Source organism: Biomphalaria glabrata, chromosome 6 (assembly GCF_947242115.1).
Source record: "Biomphalaria glabrata chromosome 6, xgBioGlab47.1, whole genome shotgun sequence".
NCBI classification, from domain to species: domain Eukaryota; kingdom Metazoa; phylum Mollusca; class Gastropoda; family Planorbidae; genus Biomphalaria; species Biomphalaria glabrata.
In genome coordinates, this window is record NC_074716.1 from 13,177,873 (window position 1) to 13,204,871 (window position 26,999).

Here is a 26,999-nt window from a genome sequence, read left to right on the forward strand (position 1 = left end):
TATCCAGTGCCACTTTTTCCCAGCTACTAGTGTCAATTTTGAAGAGCTTCATGTCGCGTTTGCTTACATCCGTATACCATAAAAGTGGGCGACCAGTGTCTCTTCTACATTCAGTTAGATTGCTTTACAGGATGTCTAGTGGAAGTTGACCTACTAGCATTCTACGAACGTAGTCAAGCAAGCCAAGGCGTCTGCTGCTGATAGCACAGCAGATGTCCTGGTACCCTGCTCTTCATAGTACTTCCTCATTGGTTATCTTATCTTGCCACCTTCTTTTAAAGATCCACCTTAGGCATCGGAAGTGGAAGACATTGAGCTTCTTTTCCTGCCATGATTAGGTTGACCATGTTTCACTTCCATATTGCAAAGTGCTCATCACACAGGTCCGGCAGACTAAGGCTTTAGTATTGTTAGTCAGCAATATGTTGTCCCACACTCTTTTCTGCTACCTTGACATGGTACCCATTGCTTTGGCTATCCTGTTGTTAATGTCTTTATCTTTATAATATATATATTATATATATATGCCTATATAAAGTCCCATTACCTATAGATTCTCCCATTGCCTAAAAAAAACACCTGCAGATTCACTTATCATGATGTAAGCATACAGATGTCTTCATGTCCTTTCATGAAAACTACAAAAGTCAAATATAGCACATATGAAATCATTTTAAATAAAGTATATTATTGTTGGTGCTCTTCAATGTAGACGTGATATTTCATGCTCACTGGTATTATGGCACAATAAACTTTCAAACAAAATACATTTGCTGAAAAATGACAAAAATAATGATCATGTAATTGAAATATCAGAAAGAAGGGAATAATGAATAAATGATGATGAAATATTATGTCTCCTAGATATAAATAAAACCCAACTTGGAAGTAGATCTTATCTTCTTATATAATACAGACGTTACTTCAAAAAAGAAGATGATTACGTCCTACGCATGGCTTTGATTACCTTTTTAGTAAGGTATTGTCTTGATTACCAGCTCATCAAGTATGGCCTTGATTATCAACTTAGTAAAGTATGGCCTTGATTATCAACTTAGTAAAGTATGGCCTTGATTATCAACTTAGTAAAGTATGGCCTTTATTAGCAACTTAGTAAAGTATGGCCTTTATTAGCAACTTAACAATTGTGAAATTAATTTTCAACACAAAAATGATGAGGTAAAGTGTCGTCAATGTTCCAAAGCATAAACTGGTCTAGAATTGTTTCCTTAAAATGTCAGTCAATTTTTTTTTCCAAATCAAATCAGTATGTACAATTTTAATTTTGTTTGCTTCAAATCAAATAAACTGCTATAAAATATTAATCTATGCAGCACCAATGAAATTACACAACCATGAACATTTAGCCAGGTCAATCAATATATATATATTTATTTATTTATTTTGTCCCATTTGTAGGTAAAAAAGACTTTTTAATGAAAAAGTAAATATAAAGAATTTCAAATAAAAATAAAATTTTGTAAATATAAAAAAGTTTTGGACTTCAAGAAAATACTTCTAAGTATTTAGTATTTCTAATCAATGACTAAAAAGTATATTAAAAATAAGAACAATGAAGAAATACTGTACATGAATAAATGCCCTAAGATCTTGGCAGAAAAGTCCAAAACCACACAGGTTAAAATAGAATTCAATTAAAAAATAGCATAAAATTTATAAAATTAAATCCAGTTTTTATGCTCAATTTTAGTATCAAATAGTAATTCTTTTTTTTTTTCATTCATCCTGAAATTATGAGTAGAACAAAGCACTTAAAGTTGATCTTCTATGCCACCTTTTTGGCTGTTAGTCAAAGATTTTCTTTTCTGATTTTCATGAAGGTCTAATCCAGGTCCATCATCAATAACATGAGGATCCAGCTGAAGTTCTTTTTGGGATAAGTGTTCCACCACGCAAGCTCCATAGCTGTCTCCGAGTACATTGGTTGATGTACGGAAGCGATCCCTAAAGAATTAAAAAATAAAATCCATTATAAAAAAATCTTAAAAGCAATGACTCCTATTGAAATGCACACAGTTATATTAATCTAAACCAAAACTGATGACTCATAAATAATTGTATAGAATTTGGTTAAAGTAAAATATTTGTAAAGAGTCAAATGTTTTTTTTGTTTGTTTTAGATTTCAAGCGAATAAGAAAAAGGAACTTATTTACAGCTGCAAACAGATTTTCAAATTTTAGTGTTAGATATGAATAGCTACAATAATAAATTTTAACAGAGGTTACTTGATAAAACTACCAGGTATTGTTTAAATTGTCATAATGATGACCTTGGCATAATTTAATGTAGTGTTGCATAACTTTTGAAGCAACTATTGAATTTCATAACTTGTGACTTAATACCAGCATCAAAATTGCATAGCATTTGACTTACTTCGATTATTAAATCTTTTTTCACCACTGTAAGATAATTAGCATTCCCTTTATAGCAATTATAAAAGTTAATATCCTTCAGTATAGTATAAGCCTGTAATTTTCATTAAATATGCAGTGCTTTTTTTTGTGACAGTATGCACATTTTTCAATGTGGGGAAAAAATTATTAGGCCTACTTTTCTTGTATTTTTTTTTTTTTACTTATTGTTAGTAGTAACAAGTTAGGTAATCCATCACTGAGTATCAGCACCTTTTTTTACAAAAAAGCACTGTAAAAATGTAGGCTATTACAACTACTCAGTAAAAAATATTTATAAGTATTGAAGTGCGCGGCGTGTGATGTTTTTTTTGGTATTTATTTGTGTTTTAGTGTATAGGAAGTAATTTGCATTAGGTGTGTTTTGTTGTCTAGAATATTGTGTATGTGTATGTTTACGTCATCTTTAGTTTCCACAGTGGAGAGAGAGCTTCTTTTGTTAGCTGGTTATCTGTTTCCCCATTTTAACGGTACATAAGTACATAGTTTTAGTAAGTAGGCTGATCTTTCGATACGGGTGTCGTTAATGAAAAGTTCTTTATTGTAGCAGCATCGCTAGATCTAGATTTTCTTTCGTTTCAGGGTGTTAGGCTTGGGGCTATGGGAAAGAGTGTCACCTTTCACCCTTGGATGTTCTGTAGGGTGCCGAGATGGAGTGGGTGTGTAGAAGATGGGTTATTGTTATTTGAACAATTATTAATGTAATGATCACCACCATGACATTGATACTTAGGGGAATACCTTGTTAAGTTATAATTATGTATTATTAAATATTGTTTGTTTTAACAATTGTTGGTTAATCGATGATGTTTTAATTTTATCTTATCTTCGATGACATTTATTCGTTGTTCAAGTTACTTTGCTGTTCATATGCTAGCGTTTTTTTTTGCTTTGGTCTACACTGTTCAGGAGGAGAAGCCTGGGCCCGTTCATCATGCCCTAGATGAGCCCCAAAACACCCACCTGACAAGCATCAATTTAAATTAGAGAGATACAAAAATATATTTGTTTTGAAAAAATCATTAGTTTTTGTTTTAAAATTTTTTTTTTACATTCCTTCAGAAATGAAGATTATTTTGTCCTGCAAGACGGCAGCGGAAGAAAGCTAGTAGAGTTCTAGCTTTGGACCATGAAGCATATACCACTCAACCAGCTAGTAATTGTAATCAGTAGCTAGTAATTGTACAATGTACTTACAAGAACCAATCAACTGCCAGAATGAGGCTGATGTCATCAGCTGGGATACCTACAGATGTCAGTACCATGATCATGGTCACCAATCCAGCACTAGGGATAGCTGCTGCACCTATACTAGCACAAGTAGCTGTCAGGCTAGTTGAATTAAAATAAAAATGAGTATCTTTTATTCAAAATGTTGAGCATTAATAAAGAATAGATTCAGAGATAATTATAATACAATGTAATAACTTTATAAAAAGATATATGTTGTGAAATATTGAAAGTATTAACTTTTTTTATTTTGCTGAAATCAAATCAATAAAAGATTGAACACAATTTTCGTAAAATGTTATGCATGTTTCGGATATTCCTTCAAAGCTGAAATAAACTTCTTCTTAGTCCAAACCTCCCTCAGGATGACAAGGGTTGGCAGTATAAGTGTATGAGGCGGGGACCATCAAGATGGCAGAAAGACAGTCCGGCCCACATACCACACAACCAGGCAGCCATCCATGTAATAATAATAATGCTTGTCTTTGAGTCCGAAGATCAATGAGGAATGCAGTATTTCTCATGAGCCATCCAGGTATGCATCTAGTTATTGGTATGTCTTTTACACAGCTTAGATTTGTTGCCTGAGAATCATCTTTCCAAGTATAATACATTTGATTGTTCGTATTGAAGCTCAGCGAGATCCTAAGTGCTTTTATTTAGCAAATATACTATTTCAAAGACAATAATGCTTCAATGCTAGTTTAAAAAAATCATCTATTTAACATAACAATCCAACTTTGCTGTTAAATGAAGAATAAGTAGGAGTTGGCTTTACTCTAGTTGTTAATTTTAATGAATCTGAAAATGGCTGAAAATAAGCTCTTATACCTGATAGCCACAATTTGTCCAAATCCTAATTCCATGCCATTCATCTGTGCAATAAATATTGGGGCCACAGCTTCATAAAGAGCTGTTCCATCCATGTTTATGGTGGCACCAATGGGAAGGACAAACCGCGTCACCCTCTTGTCAATGTGAAGGTTCTCCTCAAGACACCTGAACGTAACAGGCAAAGTGGCTGTGCTGGAAAAGTGAAGCCTTAGATTAATTACTGTAAACATCTAAAATGTGAAGTAAACTCTCTGACAGACTTAATTTAAAATCAGTGACAAAAGTTACAGTTTAGAAGAAATACTAATGCATAAAAGACACTTGATAACATAGCATATTCAAACAATCCATTATAAAACTAATTTACTTAAAATAAAACACAAAATAGAATTTCTCTTTTCTTCCATTTGTCATTTAAGAATAAAATAGATGGCCTAAATTAGCCAGTGAATAAGCAATTTAAATTATAATATAAATTTCTAATTAACATGAACAATTAGATTAGCCCAAAGACATGCATAAGCTAGATAATTCAATCTTTGTATTTAGAAATAATGTTCATAAATCTGAAACAAAATAAAATACTTATGTTACACTTGCCTAGAAGCTGTGCCAAGGGCAGTCACCCAAGCTTGAATTACTCCCCAAAATATAAGATATGGATTTTTGCGGGCAATAATGAAATAAATTGCTGGCAGTACGATCAATGTGTGTATTGTCAACCCCAGGAGAATGGTGACCATATACATCCCCAGCTGTTCTCCAACCTTTGCAGGGTCATCAAGCTCTAGAATTTTACCAGTGATAAGGAACATGATACCTATTGGTGAATACCTGAAAAATATAATACCATCTCAAAAAGTGATTTTGAAAAAATTACTATATTTTTTAATGAGCATAGTGCAGATAACTTTAGCTTTGTTGTAGGCTCTTTCTCACTGGTAGGAATATTATTAATTTAACTTTCTATTATACTACCCGAAGTCTAGTAGTTATGTAAACCAGAGTAATTAATTATATACCATTGTCAAGATTTTAATTTGTTTTTAGAAGAGCTATTTGAAACATAAATGAATTATAAAATATTTCATTGACCACTAGAATAGTGAATACTTATGTTTGCATTAAAATCAAAAACATTTCAACTGCTAGATGAAACAAAGCAACTGCTTGTTATAGAAACATTTTAGAGCTGACATTGATGGCTGTTTAAAAGGAGCACCATGTAGGACCAATCATTTTTTGGTCTGAGTAATGCTTAGAAATTTTGAAATTGCTTTAGTTGTCAAATAGGGAAAAAAAATGTCTTGCCTCTAGTACAGAACAGAATAAGAAAAAGTTAGTCTCTTACCACATTACCATGGTAACCATTTTCATGATAATTTCATTCAGAACTTGAAAAAAGTCAATCATTATTTGACCTCTAGGGCCCATGTTGCTGATGAGAATACCAAAGGCTGTACAGAAAGTGATGATTCCTGAGGAAGAGTTCAGAATCGTACAGAGTCAAAGATTTAAAAAAAAAAAGGTTCATTGTATCAACTATGAAACAAATTCCATTTTCAAAAATTGGTTCCCCAGTATATAATGTTACATTTACTGGTCAGCATTACTAAAGAAATGAAAGAAATTAAAAACATGATATATTTATGTCAGCATCTATATGAGAAAAAAATCAAATGACAGGCTTAAATAGAGGGCAAGCATAAAGGAGGGGTACTGGAAAGCATATAGTAAAGACATTACAAGTAGTAAACTGGATGAAAACACTGCAGGTATGGTGATTACAAATGTCAAGTCTGAGACTGTGGATCTGTATTAAGGATTAGCCATTTTAGTCACACAAGAAGTTGCAAAGGGAAGATATTCATCAAGGTATAAAATACTAAAATACCACAGAATGTAAATTATTAACACTAAAACATTAATCAGTGCATCAACTGTGAATAAAGCTTGTATGAGTCAATATAAAATGTAGGGATTTTTAACACAGTCACAAAGATTGCATCCAATTCAAATTCAAATAAAACTAAAAATAAATCAATTAATTTAAGGTAATTGTCTGCTCAATCCAAAGATTGATTAATCACATACTTCATTTGGTGGGTGCATGGAGATGGCAGAAGTTTAATTGAATCAACATTTTAAAAAGGGGCTTTTAATACATAGTCATTTTCTTTTGGAAGTTACAGACTAATACGATATATATGTAAAAAGAGAATTTGAAAAAACCATATCGTTCCAGGTTTAACTTATAAATTTGACTGCGAACCAGATGTGGAAAGTTTTTTACCAGTACTTTCCTTCTTTTGTTTGAAGGCTTCCTATTAACTGAAAAACAAAGATATAGTGTATAGAAAATACAATATGCATGGTTATTGTATTTTCAATTAACTGACAAGCATTTAGATAGCACCAGCTAATGAATAGTTTTGTTTTTGGTAGCGTTCTACATGTATGTCTTGGGTTGTGAAAAGACTGAGAGCTAATACAAGTTTTTAGGCTACTAAAAGAAGTCCTCAACAGCCCTCCCATGACATGCTTTTTCTACTTCTGTTGGATTAAAATTTGTTTAAAAGTATATTTTGTTTGCTATCATTATAATGTTTTGTTATGCATATATATATAGTTCATCCAACGTGGTTCGATGATGACCACTTTTGTCATCCAGGGAGCTGAGGGCTTTGCACTGGGGTTTTGTGCCTTCTCATATGGCTGGTGAACCCAGAATGTTTGGCTGCACCCTGGCAAGTTACTCCAGCTGAAGCTAGTGTCATTGTCCTAACTTTTCTTCTCTGGCGCTTTTCTTCTGCCAGCGCTGTTCTCTTTTCCTCAGCAATTTGTGCACCAGTTTTCACAGTGTGACGCCATGATGCTCTGTCATGTGTTATGGGTAATGCATAATTGTAAGACAAATTTCTTCAAGAATAAAACAAGTATATCAATATATTTTGGGGCACGGTGGCTGAGTGGTAAAATGCTGGGTTTTGAATTTCTGTATTTTTAGGGCACCCTTAAGTCCACCCAACTCTAATGGGTACCTGACTTTAGTTGGGAAAAGTAAAGGCAGTTAGTTATTGTGCTGGCCACATGTCTCCCTGCTTTATTAACCTTTGGCCAAAGAAAAAGATGACCTTAACATCATCTGCCCATTGACCACAAGGTCTGAATGGGGAAACTTTATATTAATATTAAACACTTTTTACCAGGGTGATGTTTGAAAATAAAACTAAAACCTCTGGTCCTTACAAGTTTAAAGACATGAAAAAAGCTAATTTAGCAGAATAATGGCCAAGTATAATTGGCTAATGGCTTAAGTTTAGTGCAAAATCATTTTAGTTTACCTAGCACATTAACACCATCTGACATTGGATATGTTCTGACCCATTTTGTGACAGTCTCTGTGATAATGGTCTCATTGGTTGAGTTAGTGGAGAGATCCACGATACTTTTCTGGGTGGTGGTGATGATGGTTGTAATGGTTGTTGCCACTGTGCTGTTCAGTTCGGTGGCATTGGTGGTGATGAACTCCTCTGGAGCGCTGACTTCATACACAGTGGATGTGTGTTGGAAACAAGCTTGGATGATGTTAGGTGGGAAAATATTTCTGCAAGATGTACACAATTAAAAAAAATAGTACCTTGTATATTTTAGCTAATTTTAACCCATTAAATCCCAGCTCAATCAAATTGTTTCTAGTTTTAGCTATTATTCATCAATAGGCTAGGCTACATAGGTTACATTTTTCTAAGCTTTTTTGTTTTATGAGGTCATTGCTACAAAGGTTTTTTGTGGTTATGATAAATACTATATGTCATTTAATTGTCTTGGAACTATAATCCAATACTTTTGCCCCCCCCCCCCCCTTTTCCAAGTAACAAATTAAAAAATCTTATGATTAAGAGAGAGAGAGAGAGAGAGAGAGAGAGAGAGAGAGAGAGAGAGAGAGAGAGAGAAGAGAGAGAGAGAGAGAGAGAGAGAGAGAGAGAGAGAGAGAGGTGGGAAAGGAATTATAATTTATATGCTTAAACAGGGAGGAGGTACATTTAAAATACTATCACAATTAAATGGATTTTAGTTTTGAAACTGCAGAATTCCACTTTCACAACTCATGGAACTACATACTTACATTTTTCATAGTAAAAGAATTTTATTTTACCAGGGAGTTAAGGCCTCAGTCAGATATTGATGGTGACAAAAACAACAAATGCCTAATATTCAGGGATAACATTTTTAAAACTATGGTTGAAATGTCAGGTAGAATGTTGCAATCATACTAAAAGTGACCAGTTGATTTTTTTGTGATTTGAGTTAATTTTTGGTAATAACTTTAAAAAAATGTTATTGTGTTATTTCTAAAAAGGATCCTATTTAGCAGTTAGATCTTCCTAATTGAAAATACAATTGTAACGTTTTCAATTACATGGATAAGAAAAATTAAAACACAGCTTAAGTTGGCAACTATTGTAACTTTCTACGACATCCCTCTGCACTATCTCCTCTGTAACTTATCTCCCCTTACTTCCATGTTTTAACTAACTAGCCTATATGTCATTTAGAATTATTCGGCCCACTTTTAAAGAATATTTACTTTTTAAACTGGTAATTTTGACTAGATTATAAATAATGACCAGATGACTTGATTATTACCTGATCAGATCAAGAAAAGCATCCAATGAGGAGGGGGTGTACTTCTTTTTTTTGCTCCTCTTACGTACACCTCCATCATAAGAGCCTGGGTGAATGCTCAAGACAAGAATGATACCCAGAATAATGGCTATAAAGGTAGTAGAGAGATAATACATTATAGCTCGCAATCCCATCTTGCCAGAGTTTTTAGCATCTAGTGAAGCCAAACCTGAAACCAAATATAAAAAACATTAAACATCATATAAATGATGAAAATACATACTAAATTTAAGCTCTGAACATACATTTTGGGTTTTGAAATACCGTTCAGTTTCGGTAAAGACAGCATGTAATGACCTGCCGATTCTAAGAGGCTATCATTGTTTAACAGTTCACCTTGGCATCAATAAAAACACGTAGGTGGAAGCAACCAATCCAAATTGTTTATTTCGTATATCAACATTGACGTCCAATTGGATTTTATTTGAAAAATGCGTAGTGATCAAGTTTGAACTACTCTTTGAATTATGAAAATTGTTTTAAAATGTTTTAAAATGTTTTACATGTTTCGGATGTTCCTTCAGAGTTGAAGATAGTTTACTTCCTAGTCCAAACCTCCCACAGGATGACGGGGGATGGGAGCGGGCAGGATTTGAACCCTCGACCATCGATAAATCCGAACGACAGTCCAGCGCACAAACCACACGACCAGGCAGCCATTGGATATAACACTTGTAGTAACATAAATGCAACTTTTGAAAAATTGATTTTGTTTAAAAATGAAAATTAATAAACAAATATACAGTGTTTTCTTGACTTTAGCTGGTGATACATTCTAAGACGCATGTGAAGGTCAGATTTTCACAGTATTTAATTTCAAATACGCACACTATTTTCAGATATGATCAGTATCACAGGACATCCCCAAACACTTAAAACCTCTAGATAACCATTTCCCATTTCATTAATAACTTTTACATGCTGTTCCTTTTAAAAACTCATTATATGTGTAGTAATTTTTAAACGTGTCATACAGCACTGTTATGTCGCATTACAGTTTAAAAAAAATAGATAAGTATACATTAAATATACTGTTAATTTAGTCTGCAATGGAAAAAAAGGGTTGAGGGTGTATGAGAAGGATTCCTTATTTGTTACTGTAACCTAGCCTGTATTGAACCAGTTGATGTGCTTGTTTTTTTCAATAGGCTATTGTGCATGGACATCGTGCGGTTGTGGGAAAATCTGTGCCACCATGTTAAAAAACAAAACAAAATGCGGGATTACGTTTTTTAAAAATTAAATTTTTGAAAACCTGTGGTCTGCAAAAGTGTAGGGACCACTATAGCTCTTATAGCATGCTTTGTTCTTATAGAATGTCCAATTGGCTTCAATTTTAGAGAGAGAGAGGAGACATAATATTAGTAGTGCATGAGTGTTTTCTTTTTTATTTGTTTCTGTTAATGAAGAGCAATTACTATACAGTATTTAATGTACTTACATAATGTAGCTATGTCATGTTCTATGTTTTGTAGCAAAAATAAGGCCCACAGCCTAGAGGCAGACATATGTATTTTTGTTGTTACAGCGTTGGAGACGGATAAGCCCATTAGCGTGATGTGGTACAGTATATATATATATATATATATATTGTCTACGCTGCACATGAAGCGCCCAGGGCCCAACGCACTGCTAAGGCCGCCCCTGTTTAATTCAATACAACCCAACCATCAGGGCCATTATACATATGCTAGCTTTTCAGGGTTAAGATTAGCCCCACAATCATCATTAGATAAACAGAAATGAAGATTAAGCTCATCATTAACAAAAAGTGTCTTCAACATAACATCTGATAGGGAGAATGATTCACATAGCAGCTACGTTTGTCATTGACCAATGAACAGATTTACATTACCTGCCCTTACCAGCAAAAACGTGAAGTATTGATATATGTAGCCTACATTTATTACAAGAGTTTTTTTTCCTTGTCTATATGAGTAATGCCCCTTGTATTAATTTTGGCTTTAAACTTAGATGATATCATGATAAATATCTTACAATAAGGATACAGCACAAACATAGTTCTAGTGCAAAGCTGGCCTTAGGTATAAGCAAATTAGGCAACTACCTAGGGCCTCCTAATGGTGGAGGCCTTGCACAGGGCTATAAAAATTTAGAGAAAAAGTATTGAAACTTGGATAAGATCTCAAACATAGTAGAGCACTATGACTCTATGTTTACTAGTCCAACTCTGTCTCTAATTTTGGAATTTCAGTTATTTGTCAATTTAGATAGAGACACTGGCAGGTTTTTAATAAATTGGTTAATTTTATTTTTTCTGTTTCTTTTTAATTTTTTAAAATTTCATTAAGGCCAACAAATCCACTTTGCCTAGGGCTTTCAATTATCTAAAGCCGGCCGTGCCCAGTGTTTGTTTTTAATCATATTAATATCATTGACAGTAAGTCAATAATTAAAACGAATGTTCAGATTTAAATGTTGCCGTCACCTGTGATCATGCTACTTATAATGAGAGGCACAATCAACATCTTCAACATCCTCATCAAAACATCTCCAGGGAAAGAGATCAACATGATGGCATCAACTGAGGGCTGTACAGGGCGCAGAGCAAAGCCAAAGATGATTCCTAGCAAAACTCCTGCAACTGTTAGCACTAAAAGAAGATTTTTTCGGCACCATGACCGAGTCTGTGGAGAATATTCAGAATCGAATATTAACATTTCATTAAAAAAAATTTCTTAAAAATCTTAATAATTTTGAATTATAAATTAAGAGCTAATATTTATGCAAATATAAGAAACCATTACTGCTACAAGTGTAACTGCAACAAAAGTTAGAGCAATGATGGAGTGCTGTATACACTCATTAGTGTAAAATTTCCCACCAAACACAAACAGTCAGATTCTTTCACCCTTTATTTCAACAATGTATGTGTATGTTAAAGGGGTGGTGATGAAATCAATTCTAAATATAGCACCTCAGACCAATGAGAATTGAGGAATCCCTAGAACTATGCACAAGATATACACATTTTCTCTGTTGGGCTCCATCTAGGTGCAGGGCATTAGCTCCCCTTGCAGTTGCCTGGCAATATTTCAGAACTTAAGCTGTCTAAAAGACCCACAATCATTATCCCAACCCCGAAACTGCATTTTAAAGTAATCATTGGAACAAGCAAAATATAAAAATATTTTTTTTTTACAAACAAAACTATCTAAGGGGAGGAACTCCACATTTACATCTATATATCAATAATATAGAAAGTTATTTCCCTTTATTTGACATCAAACTAAATAATTAACTGCCAATAATTAATTGTTAGTTTTTTTTTTTATTGATTCAAGTTTTGTTAGGTAAAAAAAATAATTGTGATAAGTTTTGACTTGACCTGAGAATGGGTTTGGGAGAAATAATGTGTTCAAAATTGTTATCAGACAGACAGAGTAAGGTGATAGAAGCTTTGTAAAAACATCCACCAAAAACCCAAAACTGCCTTTTAAAAAGTAAATATATTACAATGACATACTTTGCATGCTGATTATATATAGATAAAATGATATATATATATGCAGTGCTTTTTTCTGTAAAAAAAAAAAATAGGTACCGGTACTCAGTGATGGATTGCCTAACTTTTAACTACCGTACTAATACATTAATAATAAACGTCATTAAAATTAAGTAAAGTATAATTTTTTTCCCACTAAAAAAGGTGACGGTACGCCGTACTGGTGCGTACCGTCACAAAAAAAAAAAAAGCACTGTATATATGTATGAAAAGTCTGCACAACCTTCATATACGGTAAAAGCTAATACTACTACTACTAGGCTTCTGCACGAGATGAGGGCACCATTTTGTTTTTCTTATACACTCCAATCAAGAATGTCGAAAACATGTACTCACGCCATGCAGACAAGAAATACATGTTGACAGAGGCTTCCCTCTTCCGGACATCCCTGGTGTCTTCTCCTTGTTTGTGGAGCACATCATAGGCTCTCCTGCGCCCGACTCAGCCATCTTGTATCACCAACGTCTGCTGCTATGGAATGATGGGGGATCTGAGGAGCAAGAGAGAAAGACTATTGAATGTAGAGCCGCAAAAAATGTATGGTTAATAACAGCCTCAGTGTTATGGAGTGTGTGTGTGTTCTAAGTTGACGTGAGAAGAAGTTAGGGATTGGATGGTGGCTATGCAGTGTGAATGATGCATGATAAGCGGCATTGTCGTCAGCTGTTTTGGGTAGACCAGACGACTCCAGATTGCCAGACTGAAAAAACGTGTTTTTGTAGTGAGTTAGATTTTATTCAAAATACCATTTTATAGTATTACTAAAGTCTACTACATTGATATCATTTTATCTTAAGTTGATTTTGTCTACAATGTAATAAAAGGTAAATGTTTTAAATCACAAAAATGTTGTTCAAGTTATTTCAAGTTTTATAAGCTAAGATATAATATGCCTACAGCAGTTTAGTTGTCTACCAGCAGTTTGGTACCACAAGTCAACGACCGTCTGCAGCAGTCAGTCACATGAAGAATTTTTTTCATGCTCTAAACTCTATATTGATCTTATAGAAGACAATAGAGTATAGCCCACGGTTCCGAGAATGCACTGTGCTCATTTACAATAAAAACAATTATTGAAGCATAGAAATATTTGCCAATGACACATTGACAAATTCAGAATTGGTTGAATAGAAATAGTTTAATTAGCAGGTCTGGTAGATAGTGAATAGTGAGCTACAATAGGAACTCTGTGGTTCAAACCGCTTAATGGGCTATAACTGGTAAAATAACTATTTTGACATACATTCTTAAATTGTTTCCCTTAGGTCAATGTAAAATTCACACATCGATTTACACATAGACATAGCCTATATACATTATAAATATATGTCTATGGATTTACATTAGCCTACTGATATACCAAACGTGTTTTTTTCTATCTGGATACAAAATGGCCAAGCAGCTAATTTTCAATATTGGTTCTAAAAATCTTTGATATTCATTTGGTAAATCTGTATTTTGTATAATAGGATGGGCTAAAAAAAATATCTAAAACTTTTTTTTTGATGTAGGCTATACATTTTCCGTCACGAAAACTCGGCATATCCAAATATTTGGACGTCGTAGAACAAATCTTTGTATCAATTGACATGAAATGAATAAAGTAGTATTACGTCAACGTTGATATCTATGACAATGTACTGACATGCGTGTTTAGTGTTTTTTGTTTAAGACACAAATGTTTGCTATGTATCTGAAGAAAGCGCTGGAGTTTGTCATTGTTTTGACGACCTTGCGGGATTAGTAGGCCTATCATGTGAGAAATGGTTTTGGATGCGCTATCACAATATAGGCAAAACATTTTAGTTGTGACTAAAACCAAGGTTAGCAATTTAGCATTTAACTGTTAATAAAGACGACGAAAGGTTTAACGCGTGGAAACCACAAAGTTGGAAATTAATGATTGTTCATTCGTGTTGATTCATGCTAATTTTATCTGCGTAACAAGAGTCGCGTGCCAAGGTCAAAGTAAAATATTTACAATTTCTTTGTCACTTGATTAATGTCAACAGTGGACAGACAGTCTACATAGGAACATTAATGCACGCCAGAATAAACCAATTTAACGAATACTTAATAAGCACAGACATTAAAAAAAAAAAAAAGAACTCGGCCACAGTTTGCAGTAGTACAAAGGAAGCCATTTTCTTCTGACACTGATTTATTTTGCAAACATTCTTTTTCCCGCCCAATTCGACCTACTTTCCTAACTGAAAACAGATAGATTCATATGGTTAAAAAAAAGAGCAAAGTTTCCCTTTCAGACCTTGTGATCAGTGAGGCAGATGATGAAAAGGGCATCTGTTTCAGTGCCCCACAGTTAATGAGGGTGTCACGTGGACAACACAACGATTAACCGTCTTTCTTTACTTTTCCCCAACTAATGTCAGATACCGGTACCCATTAGAGCTGGGTGGATTCAGAGGCGACCAGAAATAAAAAATCCCATTCATAAGATTATAAACCCTCAAAATACCAGTTTATTTCCTTATATGTTTAGTTATAAAAACTTTCGCAACTAAAGAGGATATGTATATATAAAAGATACAATTTGCAATGCGTAGAGCTTTCAAAACTATTTAGAAAAGCCAGTCAACGGAACTCTTTATGTCAATGCCACCCTACAACATTGCAATGTATTTTCATGTTAAATTAAACAAGCGATCAACTGCTACCTTTACAGCACAGAGCAACCGAGCCAGTGGGAATGCAGTGAAATTGCAATCAAGTTTTCATGTACAAAGTAATTATAATCTCTTTGGATATAACTATCATTAATACGTGTATTTTTATGAAAGCTTTGAAAAAGTTTAGGGGCTTCCACAAAAAATACCTGCCCTTAGGCCTCCAGTTTCTTAAATCCGGCAAGGTGTATCGGAATCAGTTTGAGCACCTAAGTGGATAAAATGTAATAACTTTTGTGTTATATTCCGCAATTAACTCAAATTCTCGATGTAGCCCAATACTGAATGTGTTAGTAAATTAATTGCAGGCCTATATTACAGTAGGTCTATGTATAAATCGAAATAAATGTTATTAATGACTGTCCCGCCACTTACGGACCATCCTTACAGATAGACTTGAAAAGAGTTTTTATCTCTAATCATTTTAATGTATGTTTTTTTTTTTTACAAGACTTTTATTTTAGACTATTAGAAGAATACATAGGCTCTGTATGTTTGGCTATTAAGTATATTGTTATAGCAACTCTATTCCACTTTCGAACGTGGGTGTTGTGTTAGAGTCAAATGTTGTTTTTTTTCTGAATTTCTTCCATTAGATCTATTGGCTTATCTTGTCCGGAAAAGCCTATCCGTGTAGATGTCGTCTTTGATGGGCGGGAATTCGACAGGGCAGAGTTTCCATTTAGGACAATGGGCCATCTTTTTAAAAAGCTTCAGTGATAAATAAACGAAATAAAATAAAAACACTGCTTGTTAGAAAATAATTCCAGATTTGAAGAAGAGAAGAACCCAGTTGAACTTCAACCCCCCCCCCACCCAACAAAAACAAAAACAAAAAAAAAACAACGCTGATTTACCTCATGATCAGAAATAGAAATACAAATCTTCTCGTTTCAAAATTAGTCGAATTATAAACATTTTGTGTTAATGCCTTGCAATTTTTTATATTTTGTAAAATATTTTTTTAAAGCGAAAGTAGAGCTGGATAGAACACATCCTGCGAAAACCAGCTACCAATGTTGCAAGGCAGGCACTTGACTGGAACCCACAAGGAAAGAGGAAAGTGGGCAGGCCCAAGCAAACCTGGAAGAGGTCAGTCATCAGTGAAGCTGAGGGTACTGGAATGACATCGGAGCAGGTGAAGAAAGCTGCTCAGAACCGAGTTCGGTGGAGAAGTGTGGTTATGGCTCAATGCTCCCCTGGGAGTGCACAGGATTAAGTCAAGTTGCAATTTTTTTTAAGCTTCTAGAAGGCCCCCAGCTCTAGTAAACCTGTGACATGTGTTGAACGTGCAAATATATTGGTCCTTTGTAGTAGACCCACAGACCATGGGCCACAGATCTAGAGGGTAGACCCAGAGACCTAGAGGGTAGACCCACAGACCTAGAGGGTAGACCCACAGACCTAGAGGGTAGACCCACAGACCAAGAGGGTAGACCCACAGATCTAGAGGGTAGACCCACAGACCCATGTAATGCTTCGTGCACAGAATCTAGTTATCTCTACGGCAATGCTTCTAAATATCTATGTTGTTAAAAAGCAACTGCACTATTTACATAAGAAACTCAGTTGGATGTCTCCTGACGATTCTCTTCAGGCACCACGTGATAAAAAAACGAGTTCGTAAAGTGAAGTTAGCAGTTTATAAGTAACAAATTTCTTCAGGTTCGTTTCAAAGTGTCTACACTTCAGTGAGAGATTGGGAGAGAAGTGTGTGTGTGTGCAGATTTTACGCTGTACGATTCTGAAAAAAAAAATGTTTTCGTACTTACATTTTATTTAACAGGTATACAAGTTGAAATCAAAACACGAACTAAGAGATTGATGCCCAGATCAAGCCGAGAGAGAAAGAAAGAGAGAGAAAGAGAGAAATAAAAGAGACAGAAAGAGAGAGAGAGAGAAAGAGAGAGAGAGAGAGAGAGAGAGAGAGAGGGAGTGAAGAGTGAGAAAGAGAGAAACAGCTGCAGAGTGAAAAGTGGAAGGAAGAGAGTTTCAGAGAGAAGCAAAGTGATTGGTTATTTGTTCTCCTTCAAGGGCTAACATTCTTTGGTTGGCTTACACGATTACAACATAACCCGATAATAACCCATGATAGTATTACACGATAGCAACATAACCCGATAATAACCCATGATAGTATTACACGATTACAACATAACCCGATAATAACCCATGATAGTATTACACGATTACAACATAACCCGATAATAACCCATGATAGTATTACACGATAGCAACATAACCCGATAATAACCCATGATAGTATTACACGATTACAACATAACCCGATAATAACCCATGATAGTATTACACGATTACAACATAACCCGATAATAACCCATGATAGTATTACACGATAGCAACATAACCCGATAATAACCCATGATAGTATTACACGATTACAACATAACCCGATAATAACCCATGATAGTATTACACGATTACAACATAACCCGATAATAACCCATGATAGTATTACACGATAGCAACATAACCCGATAATAACCCATGATAGTGTTACACGATAGCAACATAACCCGATAATAACCCATGATAGTGTTACACGATAGCAACATAGCCCGATAATAACCCATGGTAGCTTCACACAACACAGAAAAAAATTTACCCCATCAAACACACCGGCACATTTTGCGCTAGGTTTGAAACACTCTCAGAACCAAAATTACATCAGCACCGATTTCTAGTTTTGGTAGTACGCCATCTTTAATGACGTCGGAATGCTGGCTCCCATCAGAGCCAGTTACGTTGTTGCAGTAACCCCTGACCTTATCAAAGGTGACCCGCCTTCTCGAAAGGCTATGTCTCGGTTGGGATTTTCAGTGCATTAGAGGCCAATTGAAGCGCCCCGCTGCTGACGATACCATCAACTTCCGGCTAGTTGAAAGCTAGACTTGCCCAATTGGCTGCTGATGACAGGGTTGCTTTACTTCGGGAGAACACAACAAAATAGAGTAGCTCTTTAATAAAAAAAAATAAAAAACAGTGACACGGATTTTCAACCTTGAATTTTACAAACACATGTAACTTGAAACTAGACTTTTTTTTTTGGTGGCAGAGTTCATTGTAGGTTGTAAAGTTTTCTTTCGTTGCCAAGAAAATTCGGCAGTCTAAATTGCAATTATTTTTAATAAACACAACAAGTGTGAAGCTAGTTTTGTCAATATATTTGTAGATAAACTTGACTGGACATAAAAGACAGAGTTGCTGAGACCAAAGGACCAAGGAAATTCAAGCCTTTAAATCAAAGTCAGTCGATGTGTCCCTCTATTAGAAGCGTCTCCAATTTGAGTCAGTCAATGTGTCCCTCTATTAGAAGCGTCTCCATTTTGACCTCATGTCACTCACTCATGACCGATAATTTAATTTCTGACACATAACCCTAAACATATTACAAGGTGTTCGGGGCAAAGACCTCCCTTCAGGGAACAGTACCAGGAAAAAAGAAGAGGCAGACGGAGAAAGCGATGGGAAGACAACATAAACAAATGGACGGGCCTGCCGTTGGAAGAGGTTCTATCCAAGGCAAAAGACAGAAAGGAATAGAGAAAGACAGTTGACAAATCTTGTGTGGTGCCCCGACGGTCCAACAGACTAAGGGTGAGGTGAGGTGGTGAGGTAAACACTAAACAATATAACACGTTAAACTTTTTACCTGACAGACAGACAGACAGACAGACAGAGTGAGCTGATATAAGCTTTGTAAAAATAATTTAAAGCTTTAATTCAAATATGTGTTCTGTGATATTAGATGAGCTATCTTGCGCTAAACCATAAAAAAGATCCAATGAAAGTGGGTTTTTTTTAGCTGCTTCGTGCAACAAATGACCATGTCAGTAAACTAACTATTTTACGTGAACTTTGCTTTTTGTTTCTTTAATGTCACAAAAGAACACAAAGGCACTAAACGCGATAGATTGAATAAATAGGAGGCAGACCCGAGAGGTCAAATTTGAAAAACATGTACTGGTCAATACGCCAGCACCAATAACATTTAGCCACGAATGTTTTTTTTTTTTTTTATTTCGTTGTGTGAATTTCGTTTCTACTTTTTTGAAGTTCAAGCCTGCTCGTGCTTCACTAAAATGAATGCCACTTACCGCTCGTCCGTCTGATAGCCCACCAAAAGTAGAGCTCTATAAACAATGAGTAGCCTAACCACGTGATCAATGCCATAGATTGGGCGATCAGTGTACACAGAGAAGGGGGGGGGAGGCGTTGCTAAGGCAACACTTGACTTTGTTGAGTCTTAGAAATGTGGTTTGGCCGATTTAAATTTTGAACATTGAAAAAAAAAAAGCAATTTTAAGAAAACAATCCGCCCGTCATCAGCTCTGTGACTGAACTGATATGAACAAACCTAAAATGGACGTTCATATCCTTGAAATATGAACTGAACATTATTGCTGCATAAATGTATGCCTCCTTCTGTCTTGCAAATCAGTATGCACCAGTATGCGCTGGGACAGGCCGATACTGACAAGTGAAAGACATTCCCTTACTTCCAGTTGGTAGAGAATTAAGCTCATCCTCCTGTTTAGCAAGACGCCTTGTAGCGGGGATGTTCTGTTCATGTAAAAAGACGCTGCTACCTTGCTACTTACTCGGCACACACGTATCCGTTCTGACTAAAGAAAATTTTGTAGCATCGCCTTGAAATGTTTGCTTCCAAATAACTTTGCTCACATCTTTAGCGAAAACGAAAAAGTCAAGTCCTACTTACAAGATGAAACGACGTCATTCATTCTTTGTAATATCATCAGTATACATTGTAACTAGAAGCGAGGCAGCCTTCGAGAGCTCTTTTGTCATTTGCTCTTGAAATAAATTTGTGGACATTAACGATATCTTTGTGTGCATGAAGTCAAGATACTGAGAATCAACGACATCAAAAAATTCGGTTAAAATACGTCAATAAAAAACAAATCCAGAGTTTACTGTTCACAGACATCAGTGATGTGCTCATCAAAGTGCTTTCTATCTCGTCCGCAAGTTTGTTTTGTTTTTCTTCCTTTAATGCTTACAGAACCTTCGTAAGGTTTCCCGACAGCGTAAATAATATGACGCCGACAAAATATTTTTCAGTCATTTAGTAAGAAATGTTTTAGATATCTTAAAATATAATTATATGCAACAATGCAAACCATGGGCTAGAATTGTAGTAAGCCAAAATGAAGAATTTCAAAATATAGCATTTATTTAAATTCCAAAAGTGCACTTCAAAAACACGCAAAGATACTTTCATACTTTTCAGATTCACACACAGACACATACACACACATACAAACTTTCACAAAGTTAAATTGTATGCAATGCCACGTAGAAACTCCATCAGTGTCTTGTTTCCGTACATTGGCATTATAGCTGCAAGTCGTCTGTTAAGTTGAAGGTACTTTATATTGCTTACAGTTTTACTTCGTTCTCCAGCATTGTACCCCAGAATCTTGCTTTCAGTGTTCTCTGAAGAAGTGAGAGATAAACGTGTGTAGACATTGTCAATAGACAGCTGAAATGCATGGTACCATCCCTTCACTGAATTGTTTGCTTGTAGTAGATTGTCCTGTACTCACTTTCTAACAACCTATCGGAAATCTTGGAGTCACTATGCGGTTTCGTCTCTCACTACCAAAATAGTTGTACTCCCAAAAGTCATACAAACTCCTCCCTACAACATCTGGCTGAGCATCATTTAGCTCTTTGAAGTCAGTAGTTTCATCGTCAGGTGGAACAAAACTAATCTTGTACTCGAGTATTGGGAGGGAAAGGGAGAGGCCAGAGGCTGTTGAGAGGAGCAGAACGTTTTCTTCCTTTGTACAAAATAAGTTACTCTAGAACAAAATTCAAAGACGCTAATTTGTACAGAAGCCAAATGGTATGTGATCACGCCTGAGTTAACTCAGCAGGGAGTTTTTGAGTGAGTATGTCCATGAAATGTGTGCGCGCCTGCGTGTATAAGATGTGTAAGAAAACAATTAGATACAGATGTAGGCTCTGGAAGAAGAGACGAAAAGGTATGTGATCGAATCTCAGTGGACTACTTAGACCAAAGAAAGAAAAAGGACGCCAAGCGCTCAGTTCGCCATGTTGAAGAACAAAGAAGCTGTACGCTAACGAAATGTACTCTTAGATATTTTCTCTCTAGCGCGTCCTTTCAATCGCTCATTTTTCTTCTCTTTTTTGTTTCTTTCACTCATTCACTTTTCTCGTTGTCCCTCCCCCCTCCTCCCATCTCTTTCATTCTCGTGCTATATCCTCCTCATGTTCTTTTCAATATCTGACAAGACTAAAAAGTGTTCACATTTCTCACCAAAATACAACCAACCTTTGCACTCTCTCTGTCTCTCTTCAACTTTACATTCACATACAATGTCACTATTATCTTTCACGTACAGCCAGTAAAAAAAAAAATACAACAAATTCAGTTACGACTACTATTCGTAATGTTATGACACTCAACTCAGTTATGGTTCCTTACAATTCATAATGTCAAGATAATCAATTCAGTTATGACTCTTTCAATTCATAACGTCATTACACTTGTCAGCTATACTATTCAAGTCAAACAGTTTCTACACGTATCAACGAAGCTCGTGTCTGACACTCTATGAAAGTAAAAGTTAACAAGTAAAAACCTAATACATAATGGCTGACTAACTCTCTGAAGAACATTATGACATAGATATTGTTATTCTACTCTTCCATGCAACCAACACTATAGCGAAATCTCACATCTAATAGATCACTAATACTTAATGAATCCACAAGGCGTTCTTCAATGACAATGTGTCTTATATATTTTTCTTTCCAAACAAACGCCTAATAATTAAATCAATATCTCTTTGTGGAGGCGAAGAATGTTTTGTTGCTTAAAATTGGATGCACTCTAGGCATATTTATAAAGTCGTCTTCAAACTATAAAGGCGACAACATCTATAGACAGTGCATCGTTTTCAACACGGACAACGTTTACAACCTGCAAGTACATGTGTGACAAGTCAAAAACTCGCTGTCAGAGTCACTCAAATTTATCACAGCATTAATTAGTATTTTTCATTATTTATTTATTTTATTTTAATTATTTCCCCATCCTACCCCTAAATTCTCCACCCGCGCCACCTTTTCCTCTCCAGGCTAGACTTAGTTGACCACATTGGAGATGGCTAAGGCGCGTCCTTTCATTTATCTGCCCTTGATCGGGGAAAGGTAAACACACAATCTCTTTTGTCTTACCCGCCGGATGTCTGAAGGACGGTCGCGGTTGACACCACCTTGGTTTGAATGCAAACCAATCTTTCTCCCCCCCCCCTTTCTCCCACGTCTCTCTTTGATCTAGGAGATTACTCTGGTCAACACACCGCGTGATATTCCAAGGTGCGTCTCCCACCTCGAGTCAAATCCACCCACGTGTGAGATAATCCTTAAGCCTAGGACATTTCCTGTGTCCGCCCACATTCTCCAGGCATGTATATAAGGTAAATTAAATCGAGTCAGACCCTCTCTCCTTTCTCATTATATCTGAGCAATCGAGTCTGGACTACTTCATACATTCTTTCTCCTAGAGGAATACCTGGTGGTAAGCTGAACTTAATCACAAGTTCCATCTTAATTACTTTTGTGCTATTTCCACTGGATATTATCATGTGTATTTTGCTTATTTCATTTGTATTAAATTAGTGCATTGTGTATTTCTCACTGGCGTAAGTAGAGAACATAAACATGTCTAATGTATATTTTATGTATTGCATTAATCTATTAATGCTACGTTGCTCAATTGATCGTTGGTGCAGCCATGTATATATTTGTACATCTTATTTTATTTTCTTTATCTCGGCTGACAACCGTGATAATTTTACTAGCGCACTAATACTGCGTCTAGAAAAGAGATACGAGTTATCTCCCCTGTAGTGAATTGTCTCCCCTGTACTCATTTTACTCTAAGGAGAGTTGCAACGCTTGAAGGGACACCCTCTCCATTCAAGCACGCTTCATTGTTCTCGACCTACGGTCATATGTAAACAAACCATCTGGGTCGCTGACCACCGCCCACCCCCCCTCTCTTTCTCTATCCACCTGTGTTGTTTATTTGAGATTATTATTTCCCCTTTTATGTACATTTTTATATTATTACTTTCCCTTTTATGTACATTTTATATTATTACTTTCCCTTTTATGTACATTTTATATTGCTACTATCAGCCATCTATTATTCCAAATCCCATTTGTCATCATCTGCCCTTTTGTGCTCAAAAGCAATTTTACCAATCTGACGAATGCACCTCAGTCGAGGGCATCGATAAGATGTATGAGAGACATGTCCTAACTTGTCTTTATTTATCCGCAGCCTCCCTCAGGTGTCTGCCTATTTGCCGCTTAGTGTCTACTCGACACTACTCAACTATTTGCCATTTGCTGTTCAGTGTCTCCACGACACTACTCAACTCTACTACTTGGCGCTATCGGCCTTGCCCGCCTATTCGACAGCCCACCTGTCAAGCTATTAGGTGCGACGTCCCTATAGATTCAGATCTGTGTGAGACGTCATAGCTACGCCAACCCTCTGCAACTCACTGGACATATCCTGTCAACTACGCTGCCCACGGCAGATCAGCTCTGCCCGCAGTAACTTTGTGCCCACGGTAGCCGGCCACCCGCCCTACTGTGCCCACTACAGATATTAGATTTTGGGGATTGAGACTCCACAAGAACTATATCACCGGCGTCCCTCTATCCGCTAGAGCACCACCTCCAGCTGCAGAACCTCAAGCCAGGACACAGCCAGCTGCGACATCAACAGGAATACCAGCTAAGTCAGAGGACAAAGTGACATACTCTCTTATTAAATGCAAGAGTGATGATTAAAGCTAGTATTATTTAGAGATAGAAGCAAACCCTCCCCCTTTTTATTCTTATATGTATATTTATGTAAATAAATATTCTTCATTTTTAACTTTTGTATCTATCTTTCATTACTTTGTCTCGTTGCGTGTCTGCTCCCGATTCATATGCTGATAGGTTGGTGTGTGATAGCTTTAAAAATAATCATCCCCTAGACATTAAACGAGCCAAACACACGTCACATTTTCACCACCTGTCACAACATGACAAGTGAGTATATAGGTCCGTGACATGCAAACATTTAAAACCTGCAAGTACATGACAAGTGAGTATATATAGGTCCGTGACGTGCAAACATTTAAAACCTGCAAGTACATGACAACAAGTGAGTATATAGGTCCGTGACGTGCAAACATTTAAAACCTGCAAGTACATGACAACAAGTGAGTATATAGGTCCGTGACGTGCAAACATTTACAACTGCAAGTGTATCACGATTAAAGATTATACAGGTCAGTGCTCTGAAATGTTAAAAGATGTGTCGTTACTGCAAAAGAGTATATAGGCCAGTGCTCTGCAATGTATTCAAGAGCATCATCACTTAAGAGCTCATTATAAGTCAAGATGTATATGTCAGAGCAGGACCGGCTTTAGGCATAGGCAAAGTAGGCAGCCGCCAAGGCCTGCGATTGTTGGGGGCATCGCACAGAACTCTTATAAATTATTTTAAAGAGAAGAAATCGCTGAACGTGTCCTCAACGTTCTTGTTGGAGTACACTGGGCTTTTAATAAATTGCCACATTTCCTTTTTTTTGGCTATATATTCACTTCGCCAAGGGCCTCCGATTATTTAAAGCCTGCCCTGGTCAGAGCTAAATATTTCTTGGGGGCCCTAACCTAAAGTTTGTGTTGACTATTAGTAAACCCGCCCTGGTGCTCAGTAACGTAAGTTTTTCATCATAAAAAGATATATAGGCCAGTGCTCTACATTACCACACATTAGTATATATAGGCAAGTGCTCTACATCTCAAAAGCGTATATAGACCAGTGCTTTACACTTGCTCCTTCTGTCGTGCAATCACCCTTAATTATCTTCACTTAGATCTAGTACAATTAACATTAAGTAGTGTCGCTAGCGCGTGAATGCACCTAAATAGCTCCGTACTTTATTAGCATGAGTGTGAGTGAGTGTATGTTTGTATGCTGATGGGTGTGAGCGACAGAATACCGTTCAGCTTGTACTAAACGACACCCCCCCCCCCCAAACTCCCACTACACTTGCTATTTCCTTCCACTCAGACGACGTACAAATTTAGTCCTAGAAACAAGGGAGACAGACCACCCCCTCTAATTTGACCCTCACACTTCCAATTATTCCTCTCCTTCTGTCCCCAATATTACCGCCCTTGGCAGCGTTTCCCATTCGGCGGGCAGCAGGCACCTGGAGGGTCAGTGGATCCAATTCCAGAAGGCCGTGACCTCCTAGCGCGAAGACAAAAAAAAAATATATACAGGAGCAAACAATTTTAATCAGGAGCGTAGCTATCTATCTTATGCTCTTTATACAGCAACAATCACTTGATTTGTATTACATACAGAATATAATAACACGAATAAATTAGAGGAGTTATTGAGACATAATATAAATATAGTAATGTATAGTGCCAAACCTACTGCATGACGGCAGGGAATAACCACGTGACCACTCAGCCAGCAGTTTGTTCCTTCAGAACTCAAGATAATTACATCCAATCCCAGGCCACTCGCAGGACGTCGGAGTATAGCGGCGGGCAGGATTCAAACCCGCGTCCATCCACCAGTCTGGAGTGTATATCTTAAGAACAAGCAGTGCAATTGAGGGTATAGTGTTTTGAAGGCGTTCTCCAACTATAGTATCCCAATGGACCTCATTCACCAATCGTAAACAAACAACATTTAGCCACGTGATAATATTGATACAACAATGAAAAAAACAACGTATCACGTGACAGCCTTTATGGATTACGTAATCTGTATAGAAGAGATAGAGAACCACGTGGCTAAATGTTGTTTGTTTATGATTGGTGAATGAGGTCCATTATGTGCGATAATTGACACTCAGCTTCAGCCAAGTCTCGATTGTAGATAATGGACAGAAGTATGATATATATATAATATCTTACATACAACTCCAGAATACATACATTGTTGTGGTCAGCTTATAGTGCTTGTTACTTTGGACTAGTTTAGAGAATAATCGAATCCATTTATTTTAATTGGCGACACAAAATGTAAGGCTTATAACGTGACTCTATTTACAGTCTGCCCAAGTGTGTGTAAAGCATTATGTGTCCCGGCATGCACTTAAGAAAATGCATAATTTAGGACAGTTCCTTCAGCTATTTTTTTTGGTCTGCACACCTAGATCTAGGTCAAGCCTGTAGCATGCCGCCTAGTCGATCCCTCCAAACAAGTTGGAGTTTCGTTTTCTATCTTCCAAATTGAAGTGCACGAGACACATTTTTTTTTTGTTTTCAATAGCAGACGACATTTTCAAAGATGACCCACTTTTGTGTAACCCTTCCTCCAATCAATGTCCCGCCCAGTCAAGCAGAAAAAAAAAGTAATTCAATGAACCCCCCCCCCCACACACACACACATCCTCAATTTTAAACTCTTTTCACCCTCATTTTAAATAGACTATAAAAGTGCTTTCAAAGATATTTTAATTACATTTTGTTTCAATGTCAGATCCCTATTTTTAGAACG

The 26,999-nt window shown here is 36.3% G+C and overlaps 1 protein-coding gene across 4 annotated transcripts in view; it reads right to left on the minus strand.

The window, feature by feature from the left end:
• Positions 1 to 1,703: 1,703 nt before the first annotated feature.
• The window catches only part of LOC106052142 (excitatory amino acid transporter-like), an 83,444-nt gene continuing 58,148 nt past the window's right edge, over positions 1,704 to 26,999 (minus strand). For 3 of the 4 annotated variants that reach the window (XM_056034141.1, XM_056034143.1, XM_056034140.1), the window contains 9 exons: positions 13,049 to 13,203; positions 11,636 to 11,834; positions 9,148 to 9,355; positions 7,842 to 8,104; positions 5,849 to 5,975; positions 5,098 to 5,331; positions 4,495 to 4,689; positions 3,631 to 3,765; positions 1,704 to 1,965 (listed from right to left, as the gene is read on the minus strand). In XM_056034141.1, coding sequence (XP_055890116.1) covers positions 1,773 to 1,965; positions 3,631 to 3,765; positions 4,495 to 4,689; positions 5,098 to 5,331; positions 5,849 to 5,975; positions 7,842 to 8,104; positions 9,148 to 9,355; positions 11,636 to 11,834; positions 13,049 to 13,162 — 1,668 coding nt within the window. In that variant the 5' untranslated portion in view covers positions 13,163 to 13,203 and the 3' untranslated portion in view covers positions 1,704 to 1,772. Of the gene's footprint in view, positions 1,966 to 3,630; positions 3,766 to 4,494; positions 4,690 to 5,097; positions 5,332 to 5,848; positions 5,976 to 7,841; positions 8,105 to 9,147; positions 9,356 to 11,635; positions 11,835 to 13,048; positions 13,204 to 26,434; positions 26,829 to 26,999 lie in introns of those variants that run through there. The other variant, XM_013207433.2, reaches the window with a different exon arrangement.